General features: G+C 35.6%; 2 protein-coding genes across 2 annotated transcripts in view; both read left to right on the top strand.

Moving 5' to 3' along the window:
- Positions 1 to 8,683, top strand: part of LOC112050837 (protein draper) — a 39,086-nt gene extending 30,403 nt beyond the window's left edge. The window contains exons 18-19 of the mRNA XM_052884681.1: positions 446 to 574; positions 1,142 to 8,683. Coding sequence (XP_052740641.1) covers positions 446 to 574; positions 1,142 to 1,416 — 404 coding nt within the window. The 3' untranslated portion in view covers positions 1,417 to 8,683. The remainder of the gene's footprint in view (positions 1 to 445; positions 575 to 1,141) is intronic.
- On the top strand, positions 7,738 to 11,204 carry LOC112050838 (uncharacterized). Its single transcript, XM_052884796.1, has 2 exons — positions 7,738 to 7,771; positions 9,446 to 11,204. The coding sequence occupies exons 1-2, from the start codon at positions 7,738 to 7,740 to the stop codon at positions 10,438 to 10,440; spliced, it is 1,029 nt and encodes a 342-aa protein (XP_052740756.1). The 3' UTR covers positions 10,441 to 11,204.
- Positions 11,205 to 22,137: the final 10,933 nt, after the last annotated feature.

Here is a 22,137-nt window from a genome sequence, read left to right as displayed (position 1 = left end):
CCATGATTTCCTGTCCTACCTTCCTGTCCTTTGTCACTTCCTCTCTTTCGGTTTTAAACCGGGGACAATAAAACATGGTGTGTTCGGCATCGTCGTTTGGGTGTATGCAGTAGATACATTTAGCGTAGTTCTTTTTTTAATGCGTGTTATATATTCCATAAAAACACCGTGCCCCGAGAAACATTGAGTCATCCGGAACGTGATAGTGCCGTGTTTCCTCCCTATCCAGGTTTTAATATTTTTAATTAGTCTATGGGTCCAGCGTCCTTTCACAGATTGGTGCCATGCCTCCAGAGTCCTCTCTCTGACTGAACTTCTTTCCCCAAGCATTTTTAGCTCATAAGTGTTAGATCTTTCTTGTGCCAGAAGATGGGCTGGAATGAGACTTGCCAGTTCCATTAAAGTAAAACACCATAGATAATGAAGTAATAATTATTATTTTTAGCGTACGATCCATTGTCCTCCCTCAAGAACAAGGATGCAGATATGACGAACCCGAAACTGTACCACTGTATCGACGACGACAACAAGTTGGATCATGTCTACGACGAGATCAAACACAAGGAGGGATATGGTGAGAATATTATTTTTATTATATTATCTTACTTGTTAAAATAAAAATTTAAAATTTTATATATTTCAAGTTCAATTTTATATATACCACAAATTAATTTGGTATTAAATTTGGTAATTGAGTGTGCAAGTGAAAGTTGACAACTTAAAATTAAACCATGGCTGTGAACTTTTTTAATCTCTAAGAATTTTTCTGTAATAGTTCTCTGCCTATCCCTATGGAGCTTATCCACACCTTTTTTTAGGGTGGGTGGGTGGGATTTACACCACATAATGGCGAGGAGTTAAGGATTATTTATCACATGTTAATGAGAATGATCAGGATCGACAACTTAACTTGCTCTTTAAAGCGTAGGGGTGTAAAACCACTAACTAACTTCTGAACTGCAAGCACCTTTTAGTGAAATAATTATAGAAGAAAAAAAAGTTCATTACCTAATAGCTCAACCCTAGACTTGAACCCAAAACCTTGTGACACCAAGCCACATAGGCTGGCACTGAACAGCAGGCCGAGCCTATCCCGATATCCCTGGAGGAATAACATAATACCAGAATTTTTTACCTTCAGAAATGGAATACGACCACCTCAACTACACGCCTCCAGCGAACACTTGGAAGCAACACTACCAGCGAATGAACAACGGCATCACGCCGAGCTCTCAGGGGAACACTTCGCGCGAGGACACGCCCACGCCGCCCATACCCCCCCTCCCTAAGTTACACATCGCGCCCATCCCGCCGCCCAGAGACGAGCCGCCCACGAACTTGCCCACGAACCTGCCCACGAGCCCGCCGACGCCGCCCACGAGGGACTTACCCAACGATGACACCACAACACCGTGACACTACCAAGTAAGTCTTTTTTAAAAGATTTGTATAGAGATCATGAATTCAAATTGATAATGTACTTTGGTCACTTATGACGTAATAGTATGATAACTTTCACCACGTTTAATATTTCGGTAGTATTTTGAAAGTTACATAATTATTAAAACAAATTGGCTACTAGCAATTAATTAGTTTTTAAATGTTTTCTAAATTAATCCAATGAAATGATTGAATATTTTGAGAAACCTTTTGTGGCTCCTTTTGAGCAGAAATTGATGTCATTGTATATTATGTGGGATACATTTGTTAAAGATCTCTTGTTATTATTATTTATTAATGTATAAAATGTAAATTAGATATGCAATATATTATAATTCTGATTCTAAATATATTTTTCATGAAAAGTAAATAGAATAATTATGTTAAGATATCTACCTTATTATAAATATTATGAATCACGTTTGATATATTTCTAAACATTGTGTTTGCTTTAATAAGTTTCACTTCCAGTGTAAATCAGAAATTATTTTATCCTAATCACTAATAAGTAACTATGTTTTTAAAACTCTAAAGTTGGTACGAGATCTGGCATAAGAAACATATACCCTCATCTGTTATTTAATTGGGATAAGAAATAAATGATAGATGATATTCAAATTAACGCATTGCACATGCTTAGTTAAATTACGGCCGGATAATAATTAAATAATGATTATTTTTTAATTAATTTAATCTCCTTATTGGTTAATTTAAAAAACTAATAACTAAAAGAATTGAAAAAGTGAAGATTACCTGCTTTCACATTGCAACTGTGGGGTTGCCAGATATAAATAGTTAATAAAGGTATTTATATATCCTCATGAGTTATTTAGTTGTCTAATATGTAAAATGAAAACTTAGTTTATGCTTAATTTAATTGTATTAGGTTGCCTTTGTTTTAGTTAGTAGTTTCCTAGATTTTCTATGAAAACTATTTTTGGCCACAATTTAACTACCTATTTGCAACGTGTCACTGTGAACATTATCTATCACTAGCTGACGCCGCGCGGTTTCACCCGCGTGGTTCCCGTTCCCGTTGGAATATGGGGATAATATATAGCCTATAGCCTTGCTCTATAAATGGGCTATCTAACCCTGAAAGAATTTTTCGAATCGGACCAATAGTTCCTGAGATTAGCGCGTTCAATCAAACAAACAAACAAACAAACCAACTCTTCAGCTTTATAATATTAGTATAGATTTATTTCTTATCACTAATGAATAACAGATGAGTGTATATATTTCTAATGCCGGATCTTAGACCAAGTGTAAGTTTCTACAGGTACCGCTCTGTCTACAATATCAACTTTAATCAGAGAGAAATAGAGTTGATATTTACTCACACTGTTGAGTTATAAGACATCATTAAAATAACTGATTTCATCATTCGTCTGAAAATGTCAGTGCAGCAAAATCGAAATATTGTTGCATACGAATTTCATATCAATTTACAAGTCATATCTTTATGGTTGTCATGTAGTATACTTACATTTTTCTATGAAATCAATTATAAAAATGAACTTATTGTATGGTAAAAAAGTTCTTCTAAATCTACAATTTCGTTGTATGTTGATCATCACGACTGCAGCAGTCTATAAGAATGTTAATTCTAGAGATAAAAGTATTATCGATGTTAAAGTATTACATCACTATTTTGCGCTAAAGGCTGAGGACAAATCTGACGGTAATTCGCTCAAACAACTCACATCTATCGACAATATTTTGCTAAAGAACTGTTAGGGAGAAGACACACAGTGCGGTGCGGCATCGGTGCGCGGTGTCGTTAATATCAACTAGCGGACGCCCGCGACTTCGTCCGCGTGGAAATCAATGTAAACTTTCAAGCCCTATTTCACCACTTTAAGGGTTGAATTTTATTTTTTTTTAATTACATTATATTTCGTATTTTTTTAGGATTTATGAACAAATTTTTAAAACTGTAACTCTAAAAATGAAGGACTTTCCATACAAACTTTCAACATCGCATTGCATCGCTGTACACAACACATGTGAACAGCGATGCGGCAAAATGTATGCGTTGAGGCGCCGCGCCGCACCGCACCGTGTGGCTTCACTCTTATGGATACTGTGTACAGAGTATGCGAAAAAAAGATGTAATAGGTAATATTATTTAATTTGAGCTATTCCGTACTGATTTGTCACAATTTTAATAGAGATACTCGTATTAGCAATAACAATACCTCTAAGGGTGGCCGCTCACTGACAATTTTTAGTTGGCTGACTTTTTAATTGTGCGTGATTTAGTTGGACAGATGTGCGGGGTGTCATACATCGCTATACCTGTTCTGTAATCGCCAACTAAAAGTTGTAAGTGAGCGGGGGCTCTAAAATGCTCAATAACACATTTGTATACTCCCACTTAGAATATTTTGTGTCTCAAAGAGCCAACGTCTTATGATTTAAATGTTTTATTTTACTAAATTGCAACTCAATCTAATCTTATTTATTATTATTATTTGTATTTTTAAAATGAAATGAAGTTTATTATTATTTTATACATAAGCATTATAAAGTTCATAAAATTAGCTATTTATATTAATTAGATGAGCATTATTACTATTTGTATATTGAATAAAAAAAGCAATACGTTACGTTACGTTACGTTACAGCGTTACTATACGAAATTTCATGATGTACAATGAACAACAAATTCTATTTTTATTTTTATCCCGATATCCTCATAAGTCTGGAGACACCTAGATTGGTCAAAACTCTTGCTACTTTACGAGAACCGTACTTAATTTGGAAATGTTGAGACAATTTTAAATTTTAAATTATTGTATTTTGCAACAGAGCAGAAAGTTATGTTATAAGGAAAGAAAATTTTATTTGACAAACACAATATGCGATAACAAGTGAAAAAAGAAATATTAAATTTCACAGACGCCAGCGACTTGGTCCTCGTTAAATTCAGTTTTCACAAAATCATCCCGAGTACCATGATTTTTTCCGATATAAAAAGTAGCCTATGGTGTCAATACATGCTATAATTATCTCTAATAACCCAAAGAGTAAAGGCGGAATTATATCTGTCTGACGTGGCGTGTCGTGACGCATCAGAACAGAATCGGTATCATACATTTTGTATGCGACATATCAGAAGCCTCAGCCAGCATCACGACATGTCACAACACATAAGTGTAAACGTTGCCATACCAAGTGTATGATACCGATTCTGTGTGTCACGACACGATACGTCAGACAAATATAACTCCGCCTTTACAAATATACACGAATACGAACTTTTGCATTTATAATTTTAGTGTGATAGTTTTATTATAAGCCCAAAGAGTAAGAATATATAGATTTGTCAGAATTTCGGGGAATTTTTGAGTTTGTTGATTGTTGTACTCTATATTTAAAATGTGAAATCATTATTTTTTAAAAGGTTCATTTTATACAGATATTTCTTGATTAAATTGGCTGCTGCTACACATAGCATATTTTACATCTAAGTTCTTGCACCGTGGATGTTATGTTTAACCTCACAGTGCTGTTATCTACCTCCCTAAGTACACGGGGTTTTGTAGTTATCACATAAAATGAAGTAGCTACAACGTCAATAATGGTATTAATAAAGATAATTAATATAAATCATTATTTTACAATTCAATCTTATTTTATTAGACCATTTATTGCAATTTAAAGCTTTATTTTTTTAATTTAACACATTTTTATTATTTTAATGGATTCAAAACGATTTTGTGGATCGCTACATTCCGTTAAGCATATATTTTTAATATTTTTTTTAAATATATTTTTTTTTATTTTCTCAGCTATTTTATACTTCATATACATACGTACCTACTATAATTTTTTATTAATTTTAACATCTTTTATGTGTTGGCTATTTAAAAATTTTATACAATGATTGTCTATTTTGAAAAATTATATTATTTTAATACATAGGTGACAGCTTTTTTTAATTATAATAAAATTGCCATTTTATTGTGAAAATATAATTTTATGGATGTTGTACAAAGAATCTGTATTATTAAGAGTTTTCTTTTATTGATTTATTTAACGGATCACGTTTTCGCAAGCAATTTTGTTAATGGCCAAAAGTTATTCCCAATCTCTTTTATAGTTAGTTTTAAATAGAAATGATATTATATGTCGCTATATTATAAAAATAAAAATAGGGGTGTGAATAAAATAAAAATTTCGTTTGTCCAGTACAGAGGTGCGTGTTATGACGACACGGGTTAGAGGTACTGTATAAATGAATCGCCCGCCCGCTCTTCTCTACTCCCCTCTGTCGTCATAACCGCTCATTGCACTGCGCAGACAAGGACTAATGCCGGAATTATATTTATCTGATGTGTCGTGTCGTGATGCATTAGAAATGACTCGGTTTCATACGTTTAGTATGGAAGAAGGTACTTATCTTGCGCCACGTCAGATTAACCTGTTGTGTCGACACGACAGATAAATGTAAATCCACTTGTAAGTTATGTGATTGGTCTGTGAATCAAATGCCGACCTATATGTCTGTTTACTAACTAGATTGGTTTAACGCTTGCCAATTTGCCCAGTTTACGAGTATGTAGCCTATATAAGGTTAAGTTTCCTTAGAATCGGCGAAGGCGTTCGGGCTAATAGTTTCAAGAGAACTTAACCCATATAGATTTTGATACGTTATATCGGCAACCTTAAAACTTAACAAGTGAAGTATTACAAAAATTAAAATTAATTTTACTGTCTTAAAATACAAGTACAGTTTTATTTTACGAAGTTTAGCAACTTAACATTAAAGCAAAATTTGTATCAAATATTTGATACCTTGACATTATGTCATTACGTCACAAACAACGATTCGATTCGTGTCACTTGCTACGTTTTGAAATTCCACAGCCGAAATGTAGATATGTAATACCAAAATGGCAAGTATTTTTAAATTAAGGGTAGATATTGCTATGTAATGTAAAATGGAAAAGAAAAATATATTATAATCTTATGAAGTTCTTATTATTATATTATATTAAAGAAGTTAGTTTAAAATATCTCAAATGTAATAGGATAGTGTAATTGAATCTAAAATCATAGGTTTAAGTATTATTTGAAACATAACTTCTGAAAACGATTCAAATAACAATGACGTAACGTACAGATCAGTCAACGGTGCGCTTACACGGAAAATTTATTGTGCAACTATTTCAGCAATTCTTTCAGCAAATTGCATTATACATTTCAAATTGCACAATGTAGTCGACACGTATTGTGTGCATGTCGGTGTATTGCTAACAACACTATTGAATCAAATTGCTAATGTTGTAATTTATTACCAAGTTTTTCTAAATTAATCCATTTTACTTCATGTTCGACAATACGGCGTGACGCTTAATGAAACAAGTGTAATATTTCTAGGTATTGCAGTTGATTGTTTCACGTAGTCGTGACGTCATACTTAACCAAAAATGGACCTCCGGTGACGCCGCTGAGGTTCCGAACGGATGAAGCGATTGTAATTTAATTTGAAGCGAATTGATTTGTAATTTTTTTAATAAAGGTGACTTATGTGCGTGTAGACGTGTTTGATGAAAATCGGTTGAGTCGTTTAAAACTTGTGGAGTGTCAAAGTGGGGAAGAATAACCGAATGTCTGCAAATATACTCGAGTGGGGTCTCAAATGAAAGCGCACTGAAAGAGAATATCTATGACTAGATCGAGAGAGTAATTTATAATTTCATAACCTTCGGGGGTTGTTTAAAAATTTTCAATGTTATAATTGTCCGTGTAAGTGCACCTGTAGGCAATCGTGTCGTGGTGGTATTTTATACAAGATTTTTTTATATTGATAGATGACAATGGGTCATTAAAAAACAATTCTCATTTGTTTGTTATGTAGTCGAGTAAACATATAGATTTTTCAATATAATTAGAAACACTATTAAAATCATTCAAGATCAATGAATATTTTACATTGTTAAATCTACAAGACATATAAGGAAAAATTTGCTCAATACGTGCCAATGCGTAACATCGGTTTATACGTCTGTGATTATTTACATGCTGGCAGCTCAAGTGAAGCAATAAAAAAATATTAAAAGATTTAAAAAACGTTATACTAGATATTTGTAAATTATGACTTTAAAAAAACATCAATGATTATGACAATAAATATCAGAATAGTTGTAGGTATTCAACTAAAATAATTGAGGTTACTTCGTTTGCAAACAATTTCTAATTAGAGAAGATCACATATGTCTAATTAGAAGATTACTAGGATTTACTGTTCGTATTCTAAATCCATAATTTTTATAATAATATTGAATAATGGATGTTCAATTATTGAGTGCTGTGCCGCTATGTAATCCCTAGCCCCCATATTCATAAATATTGATTAAGATTTAAAGTTCAGTTTTCTTCAAATTAAAGTGGACCTAATCACTACTGGTTAAAGTACACTTTACTTTAAAGAAATTCGAGGCATAAATCCTAGTCCCATGTTTTTAAACAAGTATTCGTAATATCATTCATAAACAAACCTAAAACTATTTTTTACATTACAATGATTATCTAGGGATTACACAATGCTGATGAAAGGTGCAACATATATAATGTCAGCAAATTCATCAATTTTACTGCCTAATTTGTTATATTTGTAGATTATATCGAAAATACAAATTAATATATTATTGTATCGTATATTAGAGTGAGAAATTTGCCATATCTTTATATAAATACTTTTTAATTGTATAGTTGTTTTTCATATTACAACATATTAATTTGAAAACAACAATCCAACATTGTATTCTTGTATAATATATCTTCGTTCTTGCTCTTCATAGAATATCTAAGTTTAAATGTGTAAATTGGAATTTTATAATGAAGAATCTCACTAATCCGGCACTATGAAAAAACGAAAGATGCTGGATTGTTGGAATGTTCGGATTACTGGATTAAGGAGAAAAATCGTGATTAATAAAATAAAGCATTTCCTAAAGATACTTTTCGAAATTAATTACGTACATAGTTTTAAAGTAATTCCAAAGGATATCTGTCGACTGTCGATGACGACAGGTGCCGGACTATTGGACGTATTGTGTACCAGTGTACTGAAGTGCTGGATTGCTGAGATTCTACACTAAGAAAATAATATATCAGTCAACTTGTGGTATACTGTTTTTCTGCACATTGTTAAAATCAATTAGACTAACATTTGTGATTTAAGAGAGTGTAGGGTATATTTAAATAAAATAAAATCTTTACCATTAACTATTATGGGCGTTTTATTTTTGTGTAAAATTGAAAATTAGTATGCTAATTCATTTCCAACAACTGTTTGGTTTACATCGTAACCAAGTAATAGTGTGAAACAAATATACACACAGGTGCAAATCAAGTGGCCCGCCCGTGGCTGGTTTATGCTAATAGACGTCACTTTTCGTTTCAGTATTCACGTTAACAAGTCTTTAATAACTAATGAAATAATAGTACGTGCGCATTAATTCTTACACACAGGTTGTGTCTATTATAATGTGTATATTTCATAGTTTCCATTAACAATGAAGGGATTTTCATTTATATTTATTCTTCTATTTTTAGAAGTAAGTATATGTTTTCCGTTTAATATACATTGAGAAAAGTTTAGAATTTTTTGCTTTTATTTATCTTGCTCTGTTAGTACCTATGTACAGCCGTACCAAAAAATACAACGCCTCGTCATGTTGCAAAAAAGAAGCTACAAGTTCTTTCTTTAGGATATTAAGCACAGGTGTGTATAACATACTTTTGGCGTCCCCAATCCAGGCTATTTATATTCCTGGTCAGGCTATTTGTATGTATGGGCCAAACTACTTCCTGAGGTTAATTGAACACTTCAATTGTGATGCAATAATCAATATCATTGAGCTGTTCTGATAAAGATCAAAATAAATCCATCAAGTCAAGGAAACAACTTGTTAGACGATAATCATTTATAGCTACATCAGAATGTAGTTTTAGAATTAGAATTAGAATTTTTAAATTTATAAAAGCACATGTTTTAATATTAATTTATTTACATTACAGGCTCGTGCATCTTTTCTCGACGACTTTCGCAGCGCCATATCTAATATAAACCAGGGTTTTGGCAAACTAGTTGGCGATGTTGTCACAGATGTCAAGGACACCTTATACTGTACGATATCGGCTGTCGAACAAGTGCTGGTTCAGAACGGACTTCTCGACAAACGCACACTGTACAACCAAAAATGTAAAGGCATAGAGAAACCAATACAGCAAACATTGACTCCCCGAGATGCTACCCATATCAAAACTGTCCGGAAACACTCGGTTATTCATCACAAACATTCAACGCGGCGTATTTCTCACGAATCTGCACGTTCGGTGCAAAATGTTAATGAAACAATAATTAACGTTTTAGGTGATCGTATGGACCTCAAAAATGTATCCGATACTCTTGCAAATGAGACTAATCGCTTGTCCGAAATCAGGAAATTATTGCGCCAGGAGTCGGAAAATATATCAAAAAATATTAAAGATGGAATTAAAAAATTCAACATTGATAATAATAAATCAACTGTTGAATCAATTTTGGAGGAAATAAAATTTTTAAACGAATTTCGTCGCAACAGTAAGAACGACACAGAGGTTAACGAATTACGACGTATTTTAGATAAAGTGACCGATGAAATGCAATCAAAAACCCAAAACATATTTGATGCACATAATTTTAAACAATTAAAAAAGGAGATTCAACAAATTTCAGGTAGTGATGGAAAATTACAAAATCCAAACGATAGTAAGGATGTGGCATTAAACAAAAATAATAAAGGAGATAATGAAAATGCGCCTAAGACGCAAAAACAAGATCAGCAACCTCAAGAAAAATCTCTATTTAACTTGGGTTTGGAATCCATAGCTTCGATTTTTAATTCTCTATCTACCAGTTCCGATGATTTAAAAAATGCGGCGAACATCGTTGCAGATAGTCAACATACTGATAAAGTATTGAGCAAACTCTTTAAAGGGTAAATAATAGCTTTTCTTTCGAACGTAATCGTTATGAATATATTTGTAAGTAATTGGGTCACATTTCTGTCTTTTATTTTTTTTCTTTATTTTTATATGACCCCATTGTAAATGATTCTCTAGATTTCATCCCTAGAAGTTCAAATTGCAATGGTAATACATTAGGAGGAGTAGGAATGTAAACATCTAATGAGTAAACTATAAACCAAAATGAGCTCATATCAACTATAATCTATTCCTCGACCGGTGTTAATAATTTCCGTTCCTAAATACGTTTTTAGTTGAACCTACCAAAGATTAACGCGAACCGATAGAAAAGGACTTTTTTTGTGTTCTGCTACTCTAATGTATCGGTTACTGTACTGGTAGTTTTATTCAATATAATTAGGATTCCACACTGCCGTATTAAGACAAAACACTTTAGGTATACCAAACCATCCACTTTTGAGAATACGCAGTTCTTTGTTTTATTCCCCTACTATGAGTATTTGCTAGAAACAGTATATACCTACCTACTGTCAATAATGCATTTATCAGGGTTTTTTTTGAGTATAGAAAAATATTTAAATGTCAAGCATATACGTATGTGATCACGTGCGAAGACCTCATTTTTGAGTGTTACCGCTAAACATATACAGTGTGATTGTGATGTCATAACACGGCAGCACTCTCATAAGCCAGATTTATATTTGTCTGACGTGTCGTGTCGTGACGCATCAGAATAGAATCGGTATCATACATTTTGTATGCGACACATCAGAAGCCATCACATGTCACAACACATAAGTGTAAACGTTGCCATACAAAATGTATGATACCGATTCTGTTTGATGCGTCACGACACGACACGTCAGACAAATATATATCCGCCATTACACTTATGTGTTGTGACATGTCGTCATGGCTTCTGATGTGCCGCATACAAAATGTATGATACCGATTCTATTCTGATGCGTCACGACACGACACGTCAGACAAATATATATCCGCCTTTACACTTATGTGTTGTGACATGTCGTCATGGCTTCTGGTGTGCCGCATACAAAATGTATGATACCGATTCTGTTCTGATGCGTCACGACACGACACGTCTTACAAATATAAATCCGGCTTTATTATATTGTAGTAATAGATGGGCGGCCGTCGTGATAGCCAACTGGATATGACCTCCGCTACCGTTTCCGGACGGTTTGGGTTCGAATCCGGTCTTGGGCATGCACCTCCAACTTTCCATTTGTGTGCATTTTAAGAAATTAAATACCACGTGTCTCAAACGATGAAGGAAAACATCGTGAGGGAACCTGCATACCAGAGAATTTTCTTAATTATCTGCGTGTGTGAAGTCTGCTAATCCGCATTGGGCCAGCGTGGTGGACTATTGGCCTAACTATATTGTTATCACCAGTCCACGTAGGCATAATTTGTACATAGTTGTTATGAGTTAACTTAAGTTTCTTAATGTATTCTTTTCGTATAAAAATAAAACGGGACAGGTGTGAGGCGGACTCGCCCACCGAGGGTTCCGTACGTAGGATCATTATAAATAGCTGCTATACGCTGTAGTAGCAAAAGTATTTTCTCACTCTTAGAGGAGCACTAGAGGCACAGTGCAACGGAGGCACCGGCGAGATTGGGCGAGGTCTCGGAGCCTACCTAAATGCGCTGAGGGTGGCCATGGTTTAGGAATCGAATTACGTAGATTTTCCGAGCTTGCCTCCTAATTTCAGACACACTGTTTTCTTTTAATTTAATTACAAAAATATAAGTTATGAGATTTTTTCTAGTACTACCTATTCGTAGTAGTGGTCTAAAACGATGTTATTGCCAAATTTCATAGTTCTAGGTCAACGGGAAGGGCTCCGTTTTTAGTTTATTTTATGATACGAACCCCAAAAAGGAATAAAGATAGATGATGATGAGATAAATATAATCTCTACATACTGGTAGTAACCACGTAGTCACGTACCTACCCAGAATAATGTTAGTTAACTGCGTAAATACTTAGTGACAGTTAATCAAGATATATGGGCCTAATCCTGCGGGTGGGGAGGATGAAATAATTATATTTGCGAGCGAAGACCCGGAGGCCCTGACTAAGTAATTTACTCATTTATAATACCTTCCTTACAATTCGGCAATTCAATACATAATTAAGAGTACTATGTTACTCTAGTACTATGTTATGATCGTGGATTATAGTGGAAAGGTATATTATTAAACAGGTCAAGTATAAGGAACCTATTCGTATTAGGGAATAACTTTTTATTACTATATATTATACTCGCAATAGTCAAAAGGACAAAAAAATATTATAGTAGATATTACTAGTAGATATGCATGCAGTGAATATGAACTCTGCTTCCGTTACCGGAGGGTGTGGGTACGAATCCGGCCCTGGGCATACACCACCAACTTTTCAGTTGTGTGCATTTTAAGAAATTAAATATCACGTGTCTCAAACGGTAAAGGAAAACATCGTGAGGAAACCTGCATACTAGAGAATTTTCTTAATTCTCTGCGTGTGTGAAGTCTGCAATTTTGCAATGACACGTATTTCCTTTAAGAGGAGATGGGAGGTATCATTAACTATCAAATTGCCTGACCCTGTACACTACATTTAGTACGTTTGGTTGTCTGCTTATTTACAGACAAATTGTTATCTACCAGCCAGCCAAGGTCATGACTGTGATATAGTTCCATTTATTTAATTTTCAATGGACGTCTTAGTCTTTGTTCTTAGCTGTAAATTGTAATGGTCGTGTTATTTGCATACATTATACATTCTATACGTTGTAATTGTCATGAAGTTACAAATATATATCCAATGATATATCTGAGTAGGTATTAATTAGAATTCACAATAGATACTGAGCTCTAATTTATATGGTAATTGGACGCCGGACTACAAAGCCAGGTACCAGGTAGACGCGAACTTAGACCACCTTCACACTGAGGTAGCCAATGATATTAAATACTGTTAGATGTGTTACTAGCGCCTGAAAAATGAGGCGATCAAATAAAGGAAATTTATACACAACTCAATGTTATTTGAGGTCAAAAGCTACCGTTATTTAAACAAATAATACCTAAATATCGTCTACAATGTCGAGTTGTGTGTTCAGGAAGTGTATAAACTATATATATACATAAATATATAATGAAATTAAAGCCAAAATTGTGCATTTAGTGTTGTAGCCTATTAATCGGATCACTTTTTGCGGTGATTTTGTAGGGATGTAACCGAACTATAGTATAAAATTATCATAAGAGGCAGCCGTTACTAACAGCCAGTTTCTTCATGTAAAGCTAAAGTAACAGTAAAAGTAGTAAGTAGTAAAGAAGACTTTATTTTTTCGTGATTAAGGCCGTCACTTTTGCTTTATGACGTTACTTTGACTGTTACAATGAAGAAACTGGCCGGTATGTTTACATGACGTTCAATAAAACGAGAACCTGTAAGGGCCAGACCCTCCTTATTTTATAGTACCCGACGCCTGCGGTTTCGCGGTTCCCGTTAGAAAACGATAAATTATAGATTATGACACTCACAAATAACGTGGCTTCTAGTGTTAAGACCACATCAAGATATGCGCGCCCCTTGATAGGGCCAATGCAATTTTAAAAACGTGACACAGGGTTATAACTAAAGCTTACGTACTTACGAAGTGTGTTTTAAAAGCGTTCGCCGCGAAAGCGCAATAGCTGTTGTTTGTTTTGCAGTTGGTTTCAGTTACGCCCGCAAACTTGGCAGGCGACTGTTTGCGGTCCATCTATTCTCAGTAAATAGAAATAGATTCTAGGACTGAAGTTCGCAGGTTTACGGAAAAGTATCTAACTGTGAAGATACTTAGGTACATAAGAACTGCCTGGTTGATTCAGTTGTTAGCCTATGTGGCTCCGATCAGGCTATGAAATAGGTACTGATTTAATATTTCTTCTAAACAGAGAGAGTTAGAGCCTCAAAAGCTCAACGGTAAGGCGGATGGACTCATTACCGAGGGGTGGGGGTAAAATGGTATGGTAAATATTCTTTACAAAAAAAAGTTAAACTTCTCAGTCCCGGAAGAAGACCGCAGTTAAAATGTATTGGTGGTGTTGGATTAGTCCTTGCCCCGGAGAGGACGTGAAGCCGTCGGCCTTGGATATTATAGTAATTTCAATCTGATATTGATCGTTATAGAATTTAATTGCACCCGGCAAGCCCGGCAATTGCACCCGGCGGGTCTAATTAAATATTTTTACTTGATAAAACCTAACCAGTTTAGGTAGTAGGTTACTTAGGTACGTCACTGGACTAGATGACCATTGGGGAGTGGCATACGGTAGGTAATAACGCGTGTGCCTACATTCCTGTTTCGCCGCAAGTTCAGCCAGATAAAAGTTTAATTTACCTTCTTATCTCTTTCTGATTGCGTAAGTACCTTGGGCTCTTTAATGGGCCCTTAGCGGTATCACCGGAGGTTTTGGGCGAACAGAGAAGCATCGCCTGATGGGACACGAAGGCAGAAGCAGGAAAGATGGGCTGAACGACACTCTGAAGGCGTTTCCTCTAGTTACTTAGAAATAACTAGGACGCTGTACATAGTGCAAATATAAAGCAATGCTGTATTTTACTGCACCTATATGTAGGTCGTGCCGTGATAGCCCAGTTGATATGACCTCTGCCTCCGATTCTGGAGTGTGTGTCCGGGGCATGGACCTCCAACTTTTCAGTTGTGTGCATTTTAAGAAATTAAACAGCACGTGTCCCAAACGGTGAAAAAAAAACACCGAGGTCATATCCACTGGGCTATCACGGAATGAGCCAAATATGGGTTGATAATTATAAGTAGGTCTAACATTTATTCTCTGTGGTTTTTTTCTCTGTGGGTAGGCTTAAAGAAAGTAACACATTTAAGTAATCTCTTATATTTTCAATTTTAAAATATATACAAGTGTTATTAAATATTTACATATGTACCTGTGAATAGTCTAGGCTTGCCAGCTCCTTTTGGTTATATTTGCACAGGCTTTAAGCTTCTTTTTGTGACAGTGTGCTATTTCACATATCCTAACCTCACTTTTGGTTTTTTTTGTTTTCACTGTTACTAAACTTTGTTTAACATGGAGTCTCTAAAAAGTAACATAAACGAAATCAGTGAGCACTTCAACAGAAGAATGGAAGAGTTCCAAAAAGAGTTAAGAGCAGCAATCCCAGCCACAAGTCCAACATCAAATTTAAACTCTCAGTTTCTAGCCTTCCGGACATTTGTTTTGACTGCACTGGAAAATCTGCAACTACAGCTTGAGCTTCTTGGCAAACAACAGGAAGATTTGGAGATGCATTCCAGGCGAAAGATTCTTCTAGTGCACGGAGTTCCAGAAGAAGAAAAAGAGGTTCTAGGAGTTAAAATTTCGACCACCTTGTCTGAGCGCCTTGGGCTGCCGGAGTTGACTCCAGAAGCAATTAGCCGCAGTCATCGCATGGGTCGTCCGGGTGATAAGCCACGGGCTGTTGTTGTCAAATTTAAGGACTTCTCGCTGAAGAATATGGTTTGGTCATCGAAATCTAAGTTGAAAGGCACAGGGGTCACTTTGTCAGAGTTCTTAATTAAAAGCCGCCATTCAATTTTTCTGGCGGCTCGACAACGATTTGGCGTAGCCAAGTGCTGGACAAAGGATGGAAGCATTATAGTGCTTGACCAGACTGGTAAGAGACACCGCATCTCGTCAATGAAAGAGATGAATGCTATCCCGACGTCCACGCAGAATGCCTCTGTGCCTATTGCTGCTCCTTCAGCCACGGGTGATGCTTCTCGGGACACCAAGGGTGTCAATGCCAGGTTGAAGAGAACGGGCAGGAGATAAGCCGTGTATAGCCGTCTTTCGTATTTCGTGAGCTGTGTTTCTCGTTGATCCGTTTTATTTGGTATTATGATTTAATTCACAATTTTAGTTTATGTTTAATTAGTTTGTTTCATTCAATTACTTATTACTTATTAGTTATATTTAGAAAACGCAGGTAAAACTTTAATTTTGCAATTATATTTTGACGTCTGTAATTTTAACACATCACACTGACATTGACAAGAGATAGATCTGTCAAAGATTATTAATCAAAGTCAAAATGACAGTTTGTCTAAGTTTATACCACAGATGTTGCTATATTTTTTATAAATCCTCTGAGACTAAAATAGACAATCATATTCTTACTTTAGTTTGCTGTAAATTGTAAGATTGTAGATCTGTTTGTAGTTCTGAATGTTTTTGTACTAGCTTAGTTTATTTTTATTTGTAATTTTGCTGTAACTGATTTTTTTTTTTTTCTCTTGTACTTTAATATACTTTGTTTCTCTTTTTATTTTTGTAAATCTGTGTAAATGTATATATTTCCTGTATATCTTTATTTGGCTGCTGGCGGTTTAGGATAAATAGGTGCATTTTTTTTTTAGCATTTTTAGACACTTATCATAATTTATTTATTATTATTATAACTATTTTATATATAAATATTTTTGTATTTGTTTAATATTTTTAATTATGTCATGTACCAGTTTAGATAGTGATATATTTTTGTCTATGTCGTCTAGTGATAATAGTTTCCACAGTACATCTTTCCTTCCACTCAATGAAACCCTTGATTCTCACTTCTCGGATTGCCAGAAAAACTTTAATGTTATCCACATTAATGCACAAAGTATCCCGGCTCATTATTCTGATATGCTTGCGTCTTTTGATTCCCGTAATATTCATGCCATTCTTGTTTCAGAATCGTGGCTTAAATCTTGTTTACCATCAACGTCCTACTCGTTGCCGGGTTTTAGGCTTATACGCAATGACCGCGTGGGTAAGGGTGGTGGTGGAGTGGCGATCTACTTGCGGTCTTATATTTCTTTCTCTATTGTTGATTCGTCTCCACAACCTCCTTCACCTGATGCGGCTGAGCACCTGCTGCTAGAAGTTGTCCTATCGCAAACAAAAATTCTTCTTGGCGTGTTCTATTGTCCACCATCTGTTTCTAATTACTTTTACACATTTGAAACTTTACTGGAACAAGTAGTCCCCTTGTATAGTCACAGCATAATTCTGGGGGATTTAAATACATGCCTAATTAAAGATGACTATCGCAGTAAGAAGTTAATGACTGCAGTTGAATCATGTAGTTTATCTGTCCTGCCACTTACTGCTACACATTATTCTCCTGGTTGTACTCCATCTCTTCTTGACCTTATTATTGTGTCTTCTCCTGATTTCGTCTTCAAGCATGGTCAATGTCCAGCTGAAGCATTTTCGTATCATGATTTGATTTATCTTTCCTATAAATTACGTCCTCCTAAGGCAAAATCGAGAATACTTCTGCAGCGTAACTTTGCTGGAATTGATAAAAATCGCCTTTGTGATGATGCTACGAATTTGGATTGGTCTGTTATTGCAGATGCAGATTCAGTTGATTGCAAGGTAGACTTATTTAATACCCTAATAACTCAGCTTTATGACGTGCATGCTCCGGTAAGGCCGATTAAAATGAAACACCTACCTGCTCCTTGGCTTTCTGATGATATAAAAATTTATATGAACAAAAAGAATTCTGCAAAATATAAATATAAAACAACTGACTCTGAAGCGAATCGTCTTAAATATCATAAGGCTAGGAATCGCTGTAATACATTATGTAGAGATGCACAACGACGCCACATTTTTAAATCAGTAGAAAATGGCAATTCTGCCAAAACTTGGAAATTTCTAGAATCTCTTGGAGTTGGTAAATCTTCCCCTAATAATCCTATCAATATTGATATCGAACATCTGAATAAACATTTTGCTACTTCCGATACGATTGATAGTATTGATAAAGAACGTACACTTAACATTCTTTCTTCTGCTTCAACTCCTAATCATTTACCCTTTTTCTTTGAGTCTTTCACTGAATGTGATGTTAAGAAGAGCATTTTATCGATCGTCTCAAATGCTGTCGGTTCTGATGACGTGAGCCGTAATATGATCATTCCCATCATTGATATTGTTATCCCAGTTCTTACCCATATCCTAAATTATTCCATCCACTCCAGTAAATTTCCTGAGGCATGGAAGAGTGCTCAAATTATTCCATTACCTAAAAAAATTACCCCTAATTCCTTCTCAGACTTTCGACCTATTTCAATTTTGCCTTTTCTGTCAAAAGTCCTTGAAAAATTGGTTTTCCGACAGTTGAGTCTTTTTCTTAGCAAGCATTCCATTCTAAGTCCCTTTCAATCCGGTTTTCGCCCTGGTCATAGTACGGTCACAGCTTTAGCAAAAGTTACTGATGATATCCGCTGGGCGATGGATAATAGACAACTCACAGTCTTAGTTCTGCTAGATTTTAGTAATGCTTTTAACACTGTTGACTATGACATTTTGTTGGGTTTATTATGCTCTCTTAACATATCTCCATCGGTGGTTGACTGGTTTCGGAGTTACCTCAATGGCCGTAAACAGCGTATTCGCGTTCACGATTCTTTCTCATCTTGGTGTGATGTTTCGGCCGGGGTACCTCAGGGTGGCGTGTTATCTCCTTTACTCTTTTCCATATTCATTAATTCTATCACTCAATGTTTCACTTCTCTCTACCATATGTATGCAGATGATGTGCAAATATATCGCTCGTCAACTCTTGAGAACCTTGGCTCTGCTGTGTCTGCTATTAATAAAGATCTAAATGCAATTTCAGTATGGAGCAAACAGTATGGGCTTAAGGTCAACCCTATTAAATCAAAAACAATTATTATTGGCAGTCCTAGTCTAATCTCAAGAGTTGTTTGGGGCGACGTACCACCTATTATTTACAACGGTGTCATGATACCGTATTGTGATTCGGTTAAAAACCTTGGAGTTGTTATGGACAAGGAATTATCGTGGTGCATGCATATCAAGGAGTTGAGTAGGAGGACGTTTGCGACGTTGAGTTCGTTACGACGCCTACGTTCTCTTCTTCCAATTCCTACCAAAGTTATGTTAGCAAATTCTCTCCTACTCTCTGTTCTCGATTATGCGGACGCAAGCTATCCCAGTTTGACTGAGGACTATCTTAATAAACTTGAGCGACTTCAAAATGTTGCAATTCGGTTTATATTTAGCCTTCGCAAATATGACCATATATCTGAATTTCGTCAGAAACTCAAGTGGCTTCCTATTCGCCGTCGCCGGGATCTGCATGTACTTTCTCTTCTGTACTGTGTGCTCTTTAATCCAAAATATCCTCCTTATCTTAAGGAGAAATTCACATTTCTGGGAGTGCAATCAGAGCTAAGAACATGTCGTGCTCTTACTCTGTGTATGCCTTTCCATAGGAGTAAATTTTATAAGTGTTCATTTGTTGTTCGTGCTATTAAGCTATGGAATGCACTCCCAGTCGACATTCGGAAATCCAAATCCCTTGATATGTTTAAAAAATCCGTTAAGACATATTATCTTAGTCACTAGTTACATATTTTATTTTATTAGAATATTTATCATACGACATAATGATATATTTATATATTAGTTTATTTTATGATATTTATAATTATTATATAATTTGTGTATTATGGTTTATGTATTAGTGTGTAGTTATTTGTATGTATGTATATGTACAATATTATTACGTACACACCACCTACAGTTGTCCTAATAAGTTCCTAAGCCTAAGGTTGCCTGGAAGAGATCGCTACTAAGCGATAAGGCCGCCTTTTGTATTCTACTTTTTCTTGTGTTTCTGTTTTGCTTGTTTTCTTTTATTTTTGTGGTGTACAAATAAAGTGTATTAAATAAAAAAAAAATAAATAAATAAATTTATCTCGGAAGAGAAATCGACCAATTGCGGCAGAAGCGAAAGTTTTCTCTTTCGTTGTGTTGGGGCGAAAGAGCTAGGACTCCACCGCTATTGGTTGGCATTAGTCTTTTTTTATTCACGAGATATGTCGTACCTAAGTCGTCCGTTATACTAGCCACCATCCGATAAGCCTATATGCCTGTAGCGCTTGACATTTATGTGAATGACATTATGCAGATCGCGACCAACACGCGATCAATTTTATCGGAAGCCAAGCTGCTGCAATGCTTATTGTAGGGTACCGGATTATGGAAACTTGATGCCATAAGCAATCTTCCGCTATGGGCCCATGTCCTTAATGAACTACAAAAAAAAACGCACGGATTTTGAAGTGTGCTCGTTTTTTTTCTCGGTTTTGTCCCCCTATACGAAGATGCCCTAAGCAATTGCTTAAAAAGCTTATAGGGTAATCCAGGAGTTCTAGGCTATTTTGTACCTAACGATATTTTTTTAGCTCGCAAGTGCGAGTTTCGAAGTCACCTCTATCTCTCTCTGTTTAACATACTACTAGAGAATGAGAAAGATAGCGGTGAATTTTAAACTCACACTTGCGAGTTATACAAAACATCGTTAGAGAATATCCATGCTGCTGCAGGAGTATATATTTTGCGGCTAGAATGGAAAATATTGGATTTAGACAGTCGTCACCGCCTATTTAAAATTACACGTAATGTACACACGAGTACAAAATTATAAAAGAGCAGGTGTACCTACACTGATCACATTAAGTTCGTAATACTTAATATGTACACAGGTGCGGTCGAAAACAATTAATTGTTGGTTTTGGATATTTACACAATTACTGTACCTACTTACTTATAACTTGGCTGATCGCTGAGCAGGTAGGCACAACAGCACACGTACGATCTTATACGTAGATGGCATAACTAATTCACAAGATGTATGTACGGTTATAATAAGAATAAACAAGGGATACGTACATTTCATTTCAAGCGACATTATCTTAACAATGAGTACCTATGATTTGGATTTCATTCGTAATAGCTATACTCGTACTACTTTACGTAATATAGTATATTTAGTAGGGTTGAACTCCTAGCGTATGGTTTTTCATAAGGCCAAGGAATCAAGGATAGGATTATTCCTATCCTCGATTCCTTGGCCTTATGGACTTGGCCTTAATCGCGTGGAATTATTTTGTAGTTATACAATATAATTCCACGCGGTTCTAGCTGATGTAAATATCTAAGCGTAAGCGTACAGCGTAGCCTGTGGTATGGGTATTTATATTTTATGTCATTATCATTAACCGCCGATGGACGTCCACCGCTGGACATAGGCCTCTTGCATGGCCTTCCGAAAACAACGGTCTCGAGCCGCCAGCATCCAGCGGCTCCTTGCAACCCGCTTGATGTCCTCGGTCCACTTAGTAGTGGGTCGAACAACACTACGCTATTCTAGCATCTTAGGACTCCACCCGAAGTCCATTGGCTCTTCAAACTATGTGGCCTGCACATTGTCACTTCAGCTTAGCGACGACTTCAGTGACTTTGGTCCGTCAGTGGTTTCCTCATTTCTGATTCGATCACGCAGAGATACTCCAAGCATAACTCGCTCCATTGCTCGCTCAGTGACTTTGAGCCTTCTTATAAGGCCCATTATACTTGTAATGTAGTACACATAAATTATATGTACTATATATAAATTAATGTAAATACACCCAGACACTGGAAAACACCCATTGATCATCACATAAATAATTTCCAGTTGTGGAAATCGAACCCACGGCCGAGGATGCAAACAGCTGGGTCTCTACCCACAGCGCCACGCAGCTTATTATTGTATGTTAGCCATTTTGCTTGTTCCGTCCAAGAATCGAATTAATTTTGCACTATTTTAAAAAGGTTTTT

This window comes from Bicyclus anynana, chromosome 12, assembly GCF_947172395.1.
Source record: "Bicyclus anynana chromosome 12, ilBicAnyn1.1, whole genome shotgun sequence".
NCBI lineage: Eukaryota > Metazoa > Arthropoda > Insecta > Lepidoptera > Nymphalidae > Bicyclus > Bicyclus anynana.
This window is presented reverse-complemented; position numbering and strand designations above follow the sequence as displayed.

What these genes read in the sequence shown, in the direction of transcription:
- LOC112050838 (XM_052884796.1), top strand. Translation starts at nt 7,738, where the DNA reads ATGGATGTTCAATTATTGAGTGCTGTGCCGCTAT. An exon ending in ATTGAGTGCTGTGCCGCTAT is followed by an intron (nt 7,772 to 9,445) that starts GTAATCCCTAGC and finishes ATAAAAGCACAT; the next exon opens with GTTTTAATATTAATTTATTT.